The 19,543-nt window shown below is 42.2% G+C and overlaps 2 protein-coding genes across 2 annotated transcripts in view; both read right to left on the bottom strand.

Annotated features, from left to right (window-relative positions):
• LOC146003192 (protein amalgam-like) overlaps positions 1-19,543 on the bottom strand; it is a 586,579-nt gene that overhangs the window by 246,773 nt on the left and 320,263 nt on the right. The gene's annotated exons all lie outside the window — the stretch shown is intronic.
• Positions 1,503-18,766, bottom strand: LOC146002750 (uncharacterized). Its single transcript, XM_083140684.1, has 5 exons — positions 18,648-18,766; positions 15,750-15,908; positions 13,199-13,795; positions 11,499-11,628; positions 1,503-1,556 (listed from the first exon to the last, which is right to left on the bottom strand). Exons 1-5 carry the CDS (start codon positions 18,764-18,766, stop codon positions 1,503-1,505), a joined length of 1,059 nt encoding a protein of 352 aa, XP_082996810.1.

Genomic DNA, 19,543 nt, shown 5'->3' with positions numbered 1-19,543 from the left:
AAAAATCTTGTTGAAGGAGACACAATGAACTGGAATGGGGACTGAAGATAAAGAATGGAAGAAGGTGTTAGAAAGAGTGGAAAGGACAAGAGAGAAAGAGGAGAGAAGAAAGATAGGATAAGGAAAAAGAGCGTGAGATAAGGAGTCCAACCACGTTCCAGATGAAAGGAAATGTTTATCTAAATCGCCTGTCAGGTGAAACAACAGTTGACAGGAGAACGCCACCTGCTGGAACACCTGGAAACAAATGTTCCAGATAAACAACTTTCTAATGTGTCTGAAGGGGAGTGATTTTTGTGTGTGTGTGTGTGTATCTTCCTGTTTTGTACCTTATTTAATTTGTATTTGGTACAGAGTCTGAAGAAGACCTTGATAGAAGGTTGAATCGTAACGTTTAGTTTATGTTTTAAAATAAAGTAAATTGTGCCTTGGTCAGCACATTGAGATTTTGGTTATCATGGAAACAACGCTTAATTGTGTTATCAAAAATCTTGGTAAATTAAAGCTTATAATTATTGCGGAATACTTAAACACTAACAAATTTTAATTAATACAATTTTCAAGCATCGGTCTTGGTTCAAATTAGTATCGGCTTATGCCTAGTGATTACGTACATTGATTTAGTTTGTTTTACTTCCCTTTTCTGCACTTTTGGCTAATTGCGAAGATAAGAATAAATGCTGAAGAGACGGCTGAAGTGACAAGCACAAACATATGCAGACGATACAACACGAACACCAGAGAGGATTGAAATTTCTGTGAATACATACGCCAGAGCCTCGTTAGTCTGCAAGATGTACTACGTGGAAGGGAAATTCGGAAAGATATCATATTCAGGGACAACCCTCGGGGGGGGGGGGATGGGGGAATACTCCTGGATCCGCCTTGAACTTCCCTCAACAAAAAAGAAAATTACTTAAACACGTAGCTTCTTAGCTCAAGAAAGCATTTTAATGACAATTAGGAACTCAACACGAGAAATAAATGAAATGTCGAACTTCTTTCTGTTTCACATATTATTCTTTTCTGACGTCACTATTGGCCAAATTATGCATATGGGAGCTTTTAGACCGAACAGACGTCTCGCTTAGGCCTGGACGTGTCATGACAATGAGTGTCAGTAAATGTTTTAAGCAACTGAAAAACCGTCGGCATTAGGCTACAGTGGTTTATTTCTAGCTCCGAAACTACAAATACAGGGCGATTCAAATAGATCTTGACATAGCTCTTTAATTAACGGAGAGAGAAACTCTCAAAAGTTTAATTTCGTGGTTACAAACAACGGAATTATGTTAAAAACATTAAAAATAGAAAATATGACATATATAAAATGGAAATGATTGCCTTTCAAAACCGGTGTCTTTGTATCTAAAGATACAAAAACAATCAAAAATCGATGGATTGATCTGGAATCAACACAAAAATATTAAGAATACTTTCCGGTATGTCATGAATTTGAATTACTACAAATTATTTTCATATTTTAATATTTACCCAATCTTCTAATGGGTGAACTGCTCTGCTCGGATGTGTACGACGAGGATGGCAACACTTACCTGCAAAGAAAGAATATTTGGTTAGAATATGCAAAAAGTACACGTGCTGTGATAATAGTTTTATATTTAAATAAAAATAAACACTACATGGCATAATAATTTCCAAAAAATCACCACAATTGGAAGGTTTCTTCATTTGTATTTGTATTTTTCGTTATCATAACTAATAAGTCTTACTCAGCGCCGATTTTCTGACATTTATGGCTAATCGTATCGATAAAGATGTGAAATTGAAGAAAGCAGGCGTACGTATGCTAATACCTATGTTCAGACCAGCAGGCCAGTGTGATCTTGAACGATCGCTCAGAGCGTACGGCTATCAAGTCAAGACGTGTTAGTGAATGGCATTTAAGAAATTAATCTCATGATGGAAGTTCTTGGAATTTGCAATTTAAACTTCAAAATTCCATTATGTAATTTTAGTCCCACTGGGGGAGGCAAGTGTTGTGGAAAGTTAGTGGGTTGAGAGAATTTAACACCGGGTGGCACATGACCTTGGCAAATCTACGATCACATGCCAAACTGAAATGCCTGTTTGTGAGAGGACATCTTAAAAGTGTTCTGTAATAAAAGGCACATTGTTGCGTCCCTTTCTTCAAGGATTTTTTTAGTCCAGGGCTGAGAAACATAGTCTGACTCTCTCTGCACTCGTGCGTCTATATTCTGTCCTGGCTATATCAACTGTGCCAGAAAAGTGTGGATATAACAATGGCCTGCTTGTACACCCAACAGCAAAAGAAACAGAATCCTCACCACTTTCGTTGAGCTTGTCTTCCATACCGTGATAAGGAATTGAAATGAAATGGTCAACTAATACATGACGTCAGCAAAAAGATTAATATATACAAGGTGGGACCGTGTATACTTTGCCCCAGCAATCTCAGGAGCAAGACTGCGCATAACGGCAGATTGGAAATCGAGTGGGCAGAGCCAAGCAGTGCACGCTACTGTGAAGGCTGGTAACTGAAGTCGATCCACCCCTCCGCGCAATTCCATTGCCTCTCACGTGTTCATTCGTGGAGCCGTCTCGCGTCACTACTCGCAGAGATTTGTTTTCGTTCCCTTGCTCCAGAGATACCCGGGACAGAGTATAGTGGATACACTAAACGCCTGGCCAAGAAATTAGGCGGGTCACAGAAGTTCGCGCTGTTGCCACGTCGGAGCACAACCCTGCGCGTTCGGAGGTCTAAGAGTATGAGAGATCTCGTTGTAGAGTTGGTCCATGTGATACAAACTGACAGTATTGCCTCAAAAGATCAGGATGACACAAAAGTGCCCCGGAGAGAGCTGTCGAGAGGCGAGCAAAACATCCTTATAGATAGATAGCATCCTGCCACATGTATTTACAGGTCAGAAAACGTTACAGGAACAAAAGAGGCTCATAGTACAGTAGGCCTACTCCCCAGTTTCCATCAGCTCCCTGTGGCATTCTCTGGTATTTCTCCCCCATATAATGGCTACTTTGATACACGAATGCTGTTCACGCCCGTGGCACGACAGTTAATTCAACAATGCATTACCACTGCCCTCTGTACAATAACGGTTAATCACACTGCCATCTAGTGACGTGCCAACATACTACGGGCCGTGACTTATGCGACAGCCCTCGTATTTCTATCAGAAATGGCCTAAAATGGTTTTTAAACGTAAAGGTCTACATTGTCTGGCCAAGGAATAAGAAATAAATTTAGAGTAATTCCACAGTCAATGCATACAACATATCATTGAATGAAATTATGAAACAAATCTCCGCATTCAACACACCAAAAGTTTCTCAAAAGTTGGCACCACTGGATAACGCTATGTAAGTATTGTTTTGAGACGACCTGGTGTAGTTCCCGCATGTGGCTTTCAACCCTTGCTGCCTTCTACAAGCTAACCTATCTCTCGAAGGTCAAGGGGTGGATGGAAGGTGTTCGCCTCACCACCCCGACTGGCTACATCATCAACGTTAAGAGCTCTCTGAGGCCACTCGCTATCCAATTATTTCCGAGGAAATAGCTCCCCATCTTTCTCTTCGTCAACCAACACGGTTTGCCGAACCTTCGCGAAGATGCACGACACACGGGAAAAGGAACGAGGTTTTTTAGTTGAAATTCTGCACAAGAGATGGCACTGGCATACACGGATCCTTGCAAGCATTGCTTACTTTATGCTCGCATTGGCTAATCGGGACTGGTAGATAAAGGTAAAGTTCTCCGTGTACTTTGAACCATGCAATGAAGCATATGTGGAGAGATGTGGGAGAAGGGCCCACACATTCCATCAATCTCGACCATATTGGAGGTGATGTGGTCAACACCACGCTCCAACCGCCTTCTCCCTACCCCGAAAGGTACCCATTGATTTGAGGCTGGGTGAACCCCAGAGCCGCTATATGCGGGGACACGGGTGCAAAAATTCCGCCTCTACATCACAAACACCGGGAATCGACCTCGGGACTCCCGCGTGGCAGTCAGACACCCTACCGAATAGACCACCACGGCTCCAATCGAGATTGGGCCTACCCACTTGCATCGTTAATTCACATTTCGAAAACGAACTAAAGATGGGTGTTGAACATGGCAACACTGCACGATCACTCACTACCGCGATGTCCGTTAAATCGTGGAAACTTCAGGCTGTCATTGCGAGCGCTGTTGCCACGTTCAACGCTAATTGAATTAGCTAAATTTTGATGAAAATGTTTTCACATAAGTCGACTGGTTTATCCCTAACTTATCCGAGAGGGGGAGGGGGTGTCAGGTCCACCACCTCAATTTTTTCGATTTTTCAACTGTGATTTTTTTTATAAAATATTTAAAATAAATTACATTATTTCTTAGGGTGTTCGCAATATTTCTGTATTACTTTTGTTCATAAAAAGGAAAATGCACTTGTGGGCGTACCAGGCGCCATCTTTGAATGCCTATTATTCGACACACTCATGCCAGCGAAAGTGTACAATTGGTTGTTAATGATTTTAAGTTTCTATTATAATTAATAAACAATTGCGCCTCTGTAAACAAAAAAGTATCAATAAAAAATAGTAGGTTGTTGAGAGTTTTAGTAAATGGTAAAATATGTGTGTGACACTCATGCAATAATTGGTTATTATTTCTTATTACTTATGGTAATTTTTGTAATTATTATTATAATTAATAAATAACTTGACATATATAATCAACAGTGGTTCAATATGAAAATGGTTTCTTGAATTTTGATGATTAGAAAAAGTGTGGGCCTGTAAGGACCAACCCTTCAGGTAAGTTTCTCTACGGTACGGGTAAGCAAGGGTTAATACTTTGTAATTTGTTGGGTATGTGTAACACAATTTTCATTATTAAGAACAGGGTGTCCCATAATGATGGGAAACATATTTGTAATTTGTAGGGACATGAGTAAAGTTTTATACCTGTATGTTACTGTTTTTGAAAGCCAATGCATGGAAGTTTATTTATAAGATAAACGAGGAAGAAACATTTCTTGAGCACCCCGCCTCGTCGGGTGAGGCTCATTTTCACTTATGCGGTTACGTTAATAAGCAAAACTGTAGGTTCTGGGGTAGAGAAAACCCTTGCTATGTGCACGAAATTGCAGCCATTCCAGATGACATGCTCCACCGCACCATGCTGGCGATTGAAGACAGAGCTCAAGAATGTTCTCGTTTTAATGGTGGCTACCTGAATGACGTAATTTTCAAAACTTAATGTAGTGTACAAAACACCTGTATTTCATGTATGTATTAACCACAGTTTGCAGTAAATCTTATTACTGCAACTCCAGATATTTGTATTTAAAATGTGTCCCATCATTATGGGACACCCTTTATAATTATTTGAAATCGGGTCATTATTTTTAAAACACACTGTATTTCAGAATATAGGTCTTCCATTTTTATTGTCTGTGACTGTACTTGTGTGGAGACTTGGAAGTTCTTACGATCAAACTTTCACCAGACTAGTCTACATCCAGGCTGATTCGCCCACCTACACTCGCCAATTCACCAAAGGGAAACTTCCTCCACCCTTTGATTTGACCTCCTCTTTGGATATCTGCCGTGGGTGCTGCAGGAAAAAGCCCAAGAAAACCCATTCCTGGAACGCGCCACGATTCCCGCGGGACCATAGATCACGTGATTCCCAACGTGACTCGATCGCGTATCGACCTCCTTCGTTGGACACTCGTCTTCCAATTTGAATCCGGAAAACAAGGCCACTTGATCACGTACTTCCGGCGGGGCTTCGAACCGCAAGTTATTCCCGCCTCCTCGCCCCCCAGACCTCACCCCCCGTCCCGTGGGGATTCAACAATCCGCAGATCTCATCTGGCTTCATCTCTCTTTTCCTTTTATTCTCTCTGTGTGTGTGTCCTCCTCTTTCATCTGACGGTGAACGATTCGCTATGTAGGACACTTCCTCCGACCGGCGACACGTCGTTAATTCGGCCTTTGTGACGGCGTCAATGCCGACGGATGTTCTCGAGATAAGTGCTTCGTTAATGCGTGACGTTGCAAATTCGTCCCCATCCCCAAAGTCTAATTTTAATTTTGAGGAGACGCTGCTTATTGAATGCAAGACACGATAAAGAGAATAAAGAAAATGTTTGTCAGAGAACAACAAAAATAAGAACAAAGCCAGAAAGGAGGAAAGAAAAACAAATTTCTTACAACTTATGCCCTGTCCAGGGAATTTGTGGAGCAAGGTCGCGCATAATGGTAGAGAAGGGGAGAAGTGGGGTTTCTAATAAGTACACACACAACACTAAATGCACCACATCTATTGACGAGGATTTCTTTATGTCGAGATGAACTTTAATGCATCTTTTTCTATTATTCAGGAAGCTGCATAAAAATGCATCAGGACAGAAAAAATCCTCATTTTTATCTCTTTGGTGTTTACGATACACAAAAATGGATCAAATCTGATTCTTCACAGAGGCAATCGTAAAACACACTTTGGTCCATCAATCGATGCGTTCTGGTGCATCAATAGATAGCTTCCCGTGTGTACTTATAATTGAAGCAACTTAATTCCATATTAACACTGCATAACATCTGCTTCAGCTTTTCTTTTGAAATTGTAAAGTACAGTAACCACCTCCCCCGAGTTACGTAAGTAATGCGTTCCGTAAACCTTTACGTAACTTGAATTTTACGTAAGTTGAATTTGTAAATTGCTTAAGTGTAATTTCGTAAGAAACTGCAATTCATTATTATTATGTATATTACTTACACAGTATTGTTTTATAAATTAAACATCATGCAAAAGTATTTACTCGTATAAAAGCTATAATAAAAGTACGAAAAATATATAACATAATAGCCAAAACCTAAATATGCTGACCAAGGCAGAATTTATTTCTAGTGAGAAAATTGAAGGAGGCCAAGGAAATAGAGAAATGGGGAAGAAGACACAATGAACTGGAATGGGGGACTGACGATAAACAAAGAATGGAAGAAGGTGTTAGATAGAGTGGAAAAGACTAGAGAGAAAGAGGAGAGAAGAAGGAAGAAGAATGAAGGAAATTGAGCGTGAGATAAAGAGTCCAACTACATTCCAGATGAAAGGAAATGTTTGTCTAAATCGCCTGTCAGGTGAAACTACAGTTGACAGAAGAAGACCACCTGCTGGAACACCTGGAAAGGAATGTCCCAGATAAACAAGTTTCTAATAATCTTGTGTCTGGAGAGGAGTGATTTGTGTGTGTGTGTGTGTGTGTGGGTGTGTGTGTGTGTGTGTGTGTGTGTGTGTGTGTGTGTGTGTGTATATATATATATATATATATATATATATATATATATATATATATCTTCCTGTTTTGTACCTTATTTCATTTCTATTTGGTAGAGAGTGTGAAGAAGACCTTGCTAGAACGTTGAAACGTAACGTTTAGTTTAGTTTTTCAAATAAAATAAATTCTGCCTTGGTCAGCATATTGAGTTTTTGGTTATCATGGAAACAAGTCTTAATGGTGCTATTATTGATTGACAGGAACTTTATGAGGTAGTGTGGATGCTTATGGCATTCAATCTACCAGGCGCCGTTCGACTAGGCTATTGACGTTTTGTTCTCCGCGAAAGGAGTGGCTAATTGCGAAGGCGTGTGATGAATAAAGAATATGAGGAAGGGGCATTCAAAAAGAATACCCATGGCGAGGCAGGGATTCAAATCCGGGACCCCTTACACTATTATGTTTACCTAGATACTTTGTTCTGTTTTGCGAAAATATGGGTTCTGCGTATTAGAAGAGAAATTTCGAAGATCTAGTCTTTAGAAAAACGTGTTAAGAAGCATACTTCCTGTGTTTATTGTACAGAGAAGACGCAATAAAACTAGGCAGCGGGGCATCAAGACGACAAATTGATAAAATTAAGCTGCGAAATGAACTCGTTTTTTATGTCTGGCAAACACGCGTTCCCACAAATACTTCTTGCCCCTCCGGGGATCTCCCGTGACGCCATCCATAAAATTCGGATGGTAACAAGGCTCTCATTTTCACCTGGAGTTGTAATTATAGTTCGTGGGGAGGAAAAACTGCATTTTCCGGGAAAGGGCAAGAGGGAACGGAAAATGACACGGATGTTGAACAAAGCATTTGATTATACGGACTTAAACGGACGAGGCATCAGTGTTGTATTTAATTTTACGGCTAAAGAACAGGCAAGGCGCTTCACAACGCACCTTACACTTCGATTTCAGTGGTGGTGGAGGAACATTTTGCTTGGAGCGTCGCCCTGTAATCAAGGGGTTCCTGGTTCGATACCCGTTGAAGGCATATAGTGGTTCGGATCCCACTTTAAACTGTAGGTTCAGTCCCGATTAGCCTTCCTATGCACAAGTAAAAATTAAACTGTCTGGTCTTACGAGGGCGTGCTTACACGCTGACAAGGGAAATAGGGAGCGGGGATCCAGCGCGATGAGAAACACATCAGCTTGTAGAACGAGGTGCGCGCAGCACCTTCTCCTGCGACGTCGTAAATCACGGCGCCACGGCTGTTGTCTGGTTGGTCTGCGTCGTATTCCCCGCTCCCCACTTCCCTTGTCAGCATGTACGCCGCCCGCCGTAAGATCAGACAAAAGCTATATAGCCATGCTGACTGACACTTGAATGCGTGAAATTTGAACCTGCAGTAGTATTCGCGATACATTTTTTTTATTTGAAAGCGTTGTTAACAATACTTAATACATGGTGAACAGTATATTACAGAAATTTCCATGGAGGAATATGAGGCCCAGATCATGTATTACACATAGTTCTGCCCCTTTCTCCACTATTATAATTTTAAATATGTGTGCACTATATATTTATGGAACTTAGGGGGGTTTCACACCGAAGCAACACGAGCCACTTCAGTCTAAGGCAAAACTTTCACCGCGCATGCGAGAACAACAGACCGAGGGAACGCGATGCATGGTGTAGAGAAAACCTCCAGTTCGAGCGACACACAAGCGACAAGCTATACGTGTCTCTTCGGTTCGAAAGGTTGCATTGGTTAGTAAATGTTTGCTTCCTAGCCACACGTGTCGCTTCGGTGTGAAATCTCCCATAGGGAACGAAACACACAGTATTGGAGCGCTTAGTATTTTTGTACACTTAGTTTTTCATCCACTTTTGCCTAATCGCGACGATGAAGATGATATGATGAAATTGATGAAGAGACATCCGATGCTCTGGCCTGGATTCGAACCCGGTACCTATGGCGTCGTAGTGCGCTGTGCTAACCACTCCGCATGGAGATTGGCTTGACTGAGCTCTTAACAAATACGTTCGGTTGAGCAGCCCTGAAGATGAAGCAGCGAGAATGATCTGTGGGCTTTGATGATCTCTCCAATTTTAAATCGACCCCATTTCTAGCCCACAGCCAGTGTTGCAACCCCTGAATTCCCCATGGCACTTACCACCATCGGGTGCCACACGGGGTGCTTCGCTCCGGGCAGTCCCCTATTCCAGGGACAACACGCACTGTGGAGCAGAACGCTTATGGATCTGGACAAAAGCCAAATCCACAATACAACATTGTCGACTTTCATTGTTGTTGATATTTTCAAAAAGAAAGAACGGATCACGCAGCGTCGCATTATATTGTGTAACAGAAATGCCCTAGTCATGAAATGCTTATGGAAGTTATGTAAACTATCCGAGTGGTCAATGACGTTTTAATTCCAGTCCTGTTACTGCGACAGAACGTCGCTCTCTGCGGTCACTATTCAGTGATAGTTCCCGTGCATGGTTGTAAATGGTTTATGGTTCTGTGGATGGGTTAATGGGTTCTCGCCAGTAGCGAAACTGCAATATACAAGCTAGGGACGCACAACAGCAAAACACACGTGTACCTCCGATCTCCCAGGATATATGGTCGTGTGAGAACCGGAGGGACTACTCCAATTCATCAAATGTACAGGAGAAAGGAAATAATGATATAACTAACTCTCTAGCATTCTTAAACCCGAAGGTTTATAGCTGCAACAATACAAGCCTTCTGTCCCTATCCTGGGCACTATCAATCCAATCCTTACCGATTTCCTTCAGGTCAATCTCAACGTTATCCCTCCATCTTCGTCTTGGCCTTCCTACAGGTCTCGTACCATCAGGTTTCCCAACATTAATCCTGTAAACTCTTCTTTCCTCTCCCGTTCGTGCCACATGGCCTGCCCACCTAAGTCTTCTTGATTTAATTATTCTAATAATATCTAATAATAAAATACAAATTTTGCAGTTCTAAAATAGGCAACTTTCTCCACTCACCTGTCTTCCCATCCATAATGTATTCTTAGGAATGTGCCTGACACTTAAGAGGAGTCAGTAAACTGAAGAAACGTGGCTCAGCCTTACTGCTAACGATTGAAAGTGGAGATACGACTCCAAATAGATCTAGCTCTTTAGAGGAGTTGATTACAAAACTGAAAACAGCATTTTTGGAGTTACATTCCTCTTGTTTTCATACGACGATATGATAAGAGGTCAGGCAGACTTTAAATCTTCCCAACTTACCATTCCTTTTGAGAGATGACAGTGTTTTAACAAACGTTTTTAGCAGTGGCGTATGCTGAGCCTAAGGCTACGGCCAGACGAGCGATATTTACTGCCAGAATTCTGCCGTAAATGTAGCTGAAGAAATGCACCCTTAGGTCGTAAATGGGAGTGGCCAGAAGCAGCAGTAATTGTAGCCAGTTTGGCGCGTCTTCAAGGTCGTGTCGCGAAGGAATGCGCCGGGATCCATTTTTTCCGCAGTATTTGCCGCGTGAGCGTGGCCACGCGTAGCGATATTTGTAGCTGCCACGTTTACTGCGGTAATTTAACTGTCGAACTGTACAACTATGGATTATATTGACAGTGAACATGTAATAATTGAAGTCCAAAAGTATCCCTGTTTGTTTGACACGAATTGTGAGGACTACAAGAACAGAAACATGAAGATGGATGCGTGGATGAAAGTGGCAATGGATGTGGTTGGTGAGAAGTGGGGAGATATGACCTCTGAAGAAAGAAACGACATAGGTAAGTACTTGAAACGAATCAAAATGTATTGAAAATACAAAGTACATAGTTATTATTTTTTACACTATTACGTCAATTAGCAGGTTAGGATTTTTGTTTACTACAAACATTGCAATGAACAAGACGAAATGAAATGATATTGATAGTAAATGAAAACATAGTATAATGTATTACTATGCTCATAAATGGGTTAAACGAAAGTAAATAATTACAGCCAATGCCAATGGTGTGTTCCATGCAGGGGTGGGGGAGCATAGTATAGAAAAAGTTTTGAACATTTTGAGAACAGCTTTACAAGCAATCGTTTTGCCAGGGAAGTGATCCTTGATCAGAACAAAAATAGGTAGTGAAAGCATCTCTCATCCGAACACCACTTTTATTTCCTCTTGTTTCCTGAGCAGGTATACTCTCTAGTGGACATGAAAGTGTATCCTCAAAGTTGTACCCATCTCTCTTCCTAACAAAATTGTGTAGTACACAGCATGCTTTGATAATACAATCGGCAAACTCCGGACTAACATCAATGGGGCGATGGAACAGCCGCCATTTATTTGCTAATATGCCAAATGTACATTCAACAAATCTTCTTGCTCTGGTACAACCTTGGTGACAATGAAGTTCGACCAGAAAGGAATACGTGATTAAATGCACAGAGGCATAGGCGGTGGAATGGGTGACCCGCAGAAGTGACGCATGTGTGTAAGAGGAGGCGTGTGAGCAGGCAAGAATCGTGATCCCAGCATGTTGCACCCAAGGTCACGTAAATAACGAAAACGGGGAACTATTCGCGTGACATTGAACTTCGACCAGGTACCAGACCCATACGGTAAATTCCAGATAGTGGCGCATTCGACGGAAGCATGACGTCACGGACACGATAAGGGAGTCCGCCGTATATAAGCGCGTGCTGTGCACCGAGGAACCGCAGTGCATCATCACCATGGCCAGAGGCAAACCTATTGACAACACCGTGAGAAGAAGAGTGGTGGAGTTGCAACGGGATGGACTCAGTGAACGGGAAATAGGGCGCCAACTGACCTTACCCAAGTCAACCGTCCACTGCATCATCAAACACTACCAAAATACGGGTACTACAGAGCCAGGTAAGGCCCCCGGTCGAAAACGCCTGCTGAGCGTGCGTGACCTACGGATATTTAGGCGCTATATCCAGACCAACAATCATGTCTCTGTGGCCGAATTACGACTGTGGACTCGAGAACGCTTTCACATTGAAGTGTCAACCAGAACCATTCGCCGTTACCTACAGCGATGCGGTTACCGAGAGTACAAGGCGAAACGTAAACCCTTCCTTTCCATGTTGAACAAAGGCAATCGACTACGGTGGGCACGAATGTACCGGGGATGAACATTTCGGCAGTGGAACAGGGTTTTGTGGACGGACGAATCCATTTTCAATGTTGTGTACGGGAACAGTCATTTGTCTGAAGGAGGAACAGAATGAAGCAAAATGTTATGCACGTCGGGTACAGAAACCTGCGTCAGTGATGGTATGGGGATGCATGACGGCATCTGGGGTTGGCCCACTACACGTCTGTGAGGGCATTGTGAATGCACACGCCTATACACGCATACTGGAGCGGCATCTTCCCACAGTGCGAAGGCACCTGTTCCACAGGCGGCGTCTCATCTTTCAACACGACAATGCCAGGCCTCATACAGCGCGGCTGACAAGAGAATGGTTGACTCGCCATTACGTGCGAACTCTGCCATGGCCACCATCGAGTCCCGAGCTCTCGCCCATTGAGAATGTGTGGCGTGTTCTTAAGCGAAGTGTGCAACAGAGGGGACCCACGACAGTGGCTGCTCTTATCGCCTGCCTGCAGGAGGAATGGCACCGCATCGATGTGGAATACCTTGAACGACTCGTCCGCAGCATGCCCCGACGCATTGCCACAGTTATTCGCCGACGGGGCGGCGTCACACCATGGTAAACAGGATCCCCTCTAACAGTGGTCGAACTTCAATGTCACGTGTAGATGGACGAAAATGTTTTATTTTGTGTGGACACCATACATTGCTGCGTTGCAGCGGAAATTTATGTTTTCCTTTGTTCCATGTAGCCTGCTGAATAAAATATGTTCAGCATATGCATGTGTTCTCCTTCTTTCACAACGCACTCCTATATTTGTGACTGGTCGAACTTCATTGTCACTAAGGTTGTAAGTCGATAATTGAATATCTTCTTTTCAGGTGTTAGGTTTTTGTTAGGATATGGCCTCAGCAAACTTGAGCAGAGTGCGAAGGCCTCATCAGCTACAAACACATATGGAATTGGATCACCTGCATGTTCACTTGAAAATGTCTTGGGCTCTGGTAAAGATAATGTGTTAGAATAGATTTGTTCCCCCAAATCTGTAGCCTTTAATACATTTGAATCACTTTCTTTTCCATAAGCTCCAACATTTATGTACGTGAAGCAATACTCAGAATCAGCTACTGCCATTAGTACTATGGAGAAAAACTTCTTGTAATTGAAGAACTCGCTCCCACTGTTCCAGGGTTTAATAACCCTGATGTGTTTGCCGTCAATAGCGCCAACACAATGCGGAAAATTAGCTCTGCTTTCGAAATTGTGGCTAATCTGAAGCCAGTCCTCCACAGACGGTTGTTTCATGTATTCAGCATGAAGACCATGCCATATGGCCACACAGGTTTCTCTGACAATGTCAGCAATTGTGGCACGACCAATTAGAAAATCGAAATGCAATGTCCGGAAAGAGCATCCAGAACCCAGGTATCTGAAAAAAAGCAGGAAGTGACCTTAAATATAGAATAATTTAATTGTAAAAACAAATGTGTAAGTACCATCTAGTTGATGTCCTGTGATTTAAACTGAGATGAGTATGTTCGTTGTGTTTACAGAGTTGCTTTCAGTTACAATTATGCATAAATTGTTTTCAGACACTGTCATGTGGTATATTGTAGCTATAACCATCTCAAAGCTAGTGGCGATTTTATTAGGTTAACGCAATATAAAATACATGTTCAAACTAAAATCCAAATAGCTTTGTTATTGTACTTTCGCCACATGCCAACTGTAGAAACTAGTGATTTGAGAAGCGTTTTCAAAGACATGACTGATCATTTACAGGTTTAATTGTTTATTTAGTTACGTACACAGGAGACGCCACTAGTTTTGAAATGTTTGTACCTTTAAAGTTACATTTGTGACATAGCATTTTGCTTGTAACAATTGTGTGAACAGAGTTCGAATTTTCCTCATGAATGTTATGATTAATTTAGGTAAGGAGGTTCAAAAACGTTGGAAAAGCTTGAAAGATGCATTTACAAGATCTGTGAAATCACAAGATGGACGTAGTGGCAGTGGTGCGACTACAAGGAAACCTTACGTTTACCACAAACAAATGTGTTTTCTTCTTCCGACTTTGCAATCTAGGCAGTAAGTACTACCTTATTTAATTACTACACTAAACTGTTGTTGGACATAGATTTTGTTTCACATTCCAGTACATTAATATATAAATTTCAAATCAGCAGTTTGCGTTTGTTTCCTTGAAGCATGGGCGTATATATAGTTCACGTAAGGGGGGGAGTTAACTTTGGTATGATTAGGGTTGCTATATTTCATATGTGAAAATCAGAGACGCAGATGATCTGAAACTTGTTGGAGAGCGGGGGGATGGGGTGGAGGTTCTGGACCTAACAAAGTTGTATGTATGTACAGTCACGGACACTGCTGGGTTGTAACGATCCTATTGAAGAAGCACTGAAGCAAGCCCTCCATGTCTGACCATCATGCGCCGTGTGACTAGACAACCCAACCAACATTGCAATTTTTCGGCTTGTATGCCAGTCACGAGTATACATCTCTGTAAATTGAGCAGTGATGCTAAAGAAAAATACGAGATGAAGATTGTCGGAAGTAATGTCTCGTGTTCACGACATGGAATAATACTCGGTCCACGTTACGTTCCTTTATTTAATGTTGTTTGGGAACGAACCTGATGGACTGGGTTTATATTTTCACTCCTTGCATTACACTCCATTATCGATGATGGGAATGAGTGATGATATGATGAAATTGATGACTGGACACTTACGCCCCGCCTGTCTCTTGATCTGTTCTTCTGTATTATGCTTTTGTAACATGAATGTTTTTCTTTTCAATATTGTTCTGCAGGACGTCCGGAAACATGGATCAAACTGATGACCAAATTGACCACAGAACAGAGGAAGAACTCTCGCAGACCAATACCAGCAATGCCACCTCTTCGACGGAACACTTTAAAGCTGTACCTGCCAAACGGAAGAGGAGATCTGGAGATTCATTTGAGAGGGAATTGTTGGACGTTCTTGGAAAAAACTGGCCCGACCCACATGAAAATGATCCTGACAAAATGTTTCTATTATCATTGCTACCAACTGTGAAAACACTACATCCTTCAGATAAATTAGAATTTCAGATAAAGGTCATGCAGTTGCTCAAGTCTTACGACGATGCTGCTGAACGCAGGGGTTCATTTCAAGCAGTTTCCCCTACAAATTTGCTTCCCCAAACTTCATGCACATCATCATCATCCAGAACTACCGTTGAATCAGATGTTGAATCAGAGTCAGTGTTATCTTTCTTTGATTTGAAGAGAACATTTTATCTTGTTATGTTCTAGTTTTATCAATGTCTGTGTAGTATGTATTACCTTTTTACTTTCAGTAATATTAAACTAAACTTACCGTAATGTAACTGCGAGTTTCTCTTCCACACTTATGCAGCCCCTCATAACTGTACCTTCTCTTTTCAGGCTACCACTCACAGTTGCAAGTAGCAGTTCAAAGGAGCTTGTAGACATTCTATAATATTCAAAAAACTTATCTGGATAGTCTTTCAGTTTCCTATGAAGAAGCACAAACTATCCTTTGTACGATCTTTCACTAATAATACGATGAATCCACCACTGTCTCTTACGCTTTTGCCGACGACGACGAATCAGAAGCAAGCACAGAGCTGCTTTCGACTGGCAATTCATTGTTACATGCCACTATGAATGGAGCAATTTCCTTCAGCAAACTCAAGACACGTTTTGAACACAATGCTTTTCGTAGTAAATGTCGCTCGTCTGGCCGGGGCAGAAATTTTGTTGCTATATTTAACGCAGAGTAGAGCGACATTTACAGCTACCGTGTGACCACCCACTTGCGATAATTGTAGTTGCGACATTTACGGCAGAATTCTGGCAGTAAATATCGCTCGTCTGGCCGTAGCCTAAGACCTGGACTAGCTCAGTATGGCACCTTGTCCTAGATGGGGGACGGGAGAAGACTAGTCTCACCTTTACGTCTTCAAGGAAGCCACGTTACCATTCCAACGGTAGTCAGGTTGCAAACTCCTTAGGATTCAGGTTGCCAACTCCTTAGGATTCAGGTTGCCAACTCCTTAGGATTCAGGTTGCAAACTCCTAACAATTCGGGTTGCAAACTCCTAGGAATTCAGGTTGCCAACTCCTTAGGATTCAGGTTGCCAACTCCTTAGGATTCAGGTTGCCAACTCTTAGGATTCAGGTTGCCAACTCTTAGGATTCAGGTTGCCAACTCTTAGGATTCAGGTTGCCAACTCCTAACAATTCAGGTTGCCAACTCCTAACAATTCAGGTTGCAAACTCCTAACAATTCAGGTTGCAAACTCCTTAGAATTCAGGTTGCCAACTCCTTAGAATTCAGGTTGCCAACTCCTTAGAATTCAGGTTGCCAACTCCTTAGAATTCAGGTTGCCATCTCCTTAGAATTCAGGTTGCCAACTCCTAAGAATTCAGGTTGCCAACTCCTAAGAATTCAAGTTGCCAACATCAGAATCGCCATTATCTTCTTATTGAAAATTAGGTTTATTCACAGTTCCTAATAGATTTTTCTTCAATGTTTTACTTTCTAGGCTTCGCAGATAGCATAGCTAGCCTGGAATATACGCCCCTGGTACCTAGGATAAAGACCATTGAAAATGATTTACTTTACTTCGCGTTTCTGCCACTTTGGCTAGTTGCGAAGATGATGAAAGATGATGATATGAAGGGACATCACTAACACATATGGCTAGGACACAATTGCCACAGAGGATTATACTGGCCATAGGTCCAGACTCATACTGCACAATTTTAATTCATGTTAAGATATTATTAGAAAAATTAAATCAAGAAGACTTAGGTGGGCAGGCCATGTGACACGAATGGGAGAGGAAAGAGGAGTTTACAGGATTCTTGTCGGAAAACCTGCTGGTAAGAGACCTGTAGGAAGGCAAAGACGAAGATGGATGGACAACGTTGAGATGGACCTAAAGGAAATCGGTAGGGATGGAAAAGAGTATATAGATCTTGCTCAAAATAGGGACAGATGGAAGGCCTGTGTTGCTGCAGCCATAAACCTTCGGGTTTATGAAGGCTAGAGAGTTAGTCAGACTTAGGTGAGCACGCTATGTGGCACGAATGGGACAAGAAAGAAGAGTTTACAGGACTCTTGTTGGGAAACCTGATGGTAATAGACCTGAAGGAAAGCCAAGACGAAGATGGAGGGATAATATTGAAATGGACCTAAAGGATGGAAAAGATTGGATTGGACTGTGTTGCTGCGGCGATAAACCTTCGGGTTTAAGAAGGCTAGAGAGTTAGTTAGTTCATGGGTCCTGACGCCAGACATTTTTATGATGTAGCAAATAAGCAATGAATATGAATATAAAGTTGCCCATTGTTCACATGAACTTAATAATGTAGTATAGGATCCGGGCATCCATTACCGGAATAGAGCATTTCCCAAGCGTTACGGAATTCAGTTTTAAACCGAGAGTTTAGTTCCGATTAACCTGTTCGTTCATAAAGAGGGATTCGAAACAAAGTTACCGTTAGCTGTTATTGGAAGTAGCCAGGAGCATTTTCACAACTAAACTACCCCGGCTGTGTTCTCTATTACCCGGAATAGAGTTCGGGCAATTACTAGTATGTGATCACGAATTTCACCTGATATGCATACACAATGAAGCTATTAGCATTGGAGGATAGAATAACCACACGGCTGCTCTAAATGCATGGAATGTCATTGTGTTCAGTTACTACGCTTTGCGAACCATGCGCTGGGTCAAACTGTTCTCTGCTTGCGGTAACTTCATTTTCTGAGCACATTAGTTACGAGTAGGGCTTTCTGCTTTTCTTAAGGCACTTAGATCAAGCCAAAGTGGATATAACGGACACAAGAAGACAATTGGTATTACAGGGTTGCCAGAAAGTCCCTTTACACCTCCACTTATTTCATCCCTACATTCCCTGCTTCCGTTCATGGACCCACACACTTGTCACTAAGCGCTCCTCCAAAGTGATGTCACTGGTATCTGCCATTGTTGTTCACCAAACAAGGAAAGGCGCGACAAAGAACTGGTCAACGCACAGACTTTATTCTCGCTCCGCGGGCAGTCACGTGACAATTCACGTGAGGAGCACTGTTGCCATATCAATGATCAGGTTTGGAGGTAAAAATCTTAAATATCTTACCATCTTACATTGTTACACGCATTTAGTTCGGGTGTAAAGGAACTTTCTGGCCACACTATACTATGCGTCTCCTACGGACTTCGCCACGGTATAGTATCCTTACCACTCTTCTTGCCGAAACCACAACGCATGCCACGGTTGACAGTCGAAAGCGTCGCCACATTTTTCTCCCTTCTCGTCTATCAGCAGCCGTCCCTTCTCTGGGTACATGCCCAGCGGCATGTATATGAAAGAGGAATGAAGACAATAACGTTAGAACGGGTTCGATACCCGGTGGAGGCACATAGTGGTTCGGATCCCACTTTAAACTGTAGGTCCAGTCCCAATTAGCCTTACTGTGGACTTAAAAACACCAAACCAATCAAAATCAATGAAGAACGTTAGAGAAGGATGGGACTGAAGCTAATATTTTGCCACTCCCGAAAAGCACTCAAGGGAGCAAGGGAAGAACGTCCACTTGCCCTCTCCCTGTCCTGTTTTAGAGGCGGGGGTGGGAGTGTTAAGACGTTTGGCAACACCGAACTATCCCTTCTTTGTCGGTGTGCGCTACACTTCTAGATTTATGGCTGTGGTTTTCTTTCGGTTTCGAAGGGCATATTGTCAGCTGAGCAGCGCGCACAAAATGAATAACAAATGTTCAATATGCGCACTTATATCAACTTAATCTTTACCTGTATTTTGTTACGTCACACTAACTTTCAATACAAAGGCTCTGTCCGAAAGATCCAAAAAGGAGAATTGAGGTACGGTCTTGTTGGAAGTGACGTTACCTAATGCAGTTAGAAAGCGCCAACTGAACGAGCATTAGAGTCCGAAGCACGCAGGACTCGATAATACAGTGTTCTGTTCCTCACCAGGGACTACCCATCGTCGCTTCTGCTTCACTCGTGTGCTTGTTGTTCACTTGTTGGAAATCGTGGAACTCCAAAGTTTCCACATGTTGGTTGTAGTTCTATTGTGTGGAAATGCAAATATAAGAACATTTTAAAACGCTATGGT

Source organism: Lepisma saccharinum, chromosome 19, assembly GCF_977018435.1.
Source record: "Lepisma saccharinum chromosome 19, izLepSacc3.1, whole genome shotgun sequence".
In the NCBI taxonomy this organism is placed as follows: Eukaryota; Metazoa; Arthropoda; class Insecta; order Zygentoma; family Lepismatidae; genus Lepisma; species Lepisma saccharinum.
This window is presented reverse-complemented; position numbering and strand designations above follow the sequence as displayed.

What these genes read in the sequence shown, in the direction of transcription:
- LOC146002750 (XM_083140684.1), bottom strand. Translation starts at nt 18,766, where the DNA reads ATGCCGCTGGGCATGTACCCAGAGAAGGGACGGCTGCTGATAGACGAG. An exon ending in TGGTTTCGGCAAGAAGAGTG is followed by an intron (nt 15,909 to 18,647) that starts GTAAGGATACTA and finishes GCTTCTTCATAG; the next exon opens with GAAACTGAAAGACTATCCAG. An exon ending in GCTGTGTACTACACAATTTT is followed by an intron (nt 1,557 to 11,498) that starts GTTAGGAAGAGA and finishes CTTTCTTTGCAG; the next exon opens with GTAAGTGTTGCCATCCTCGT.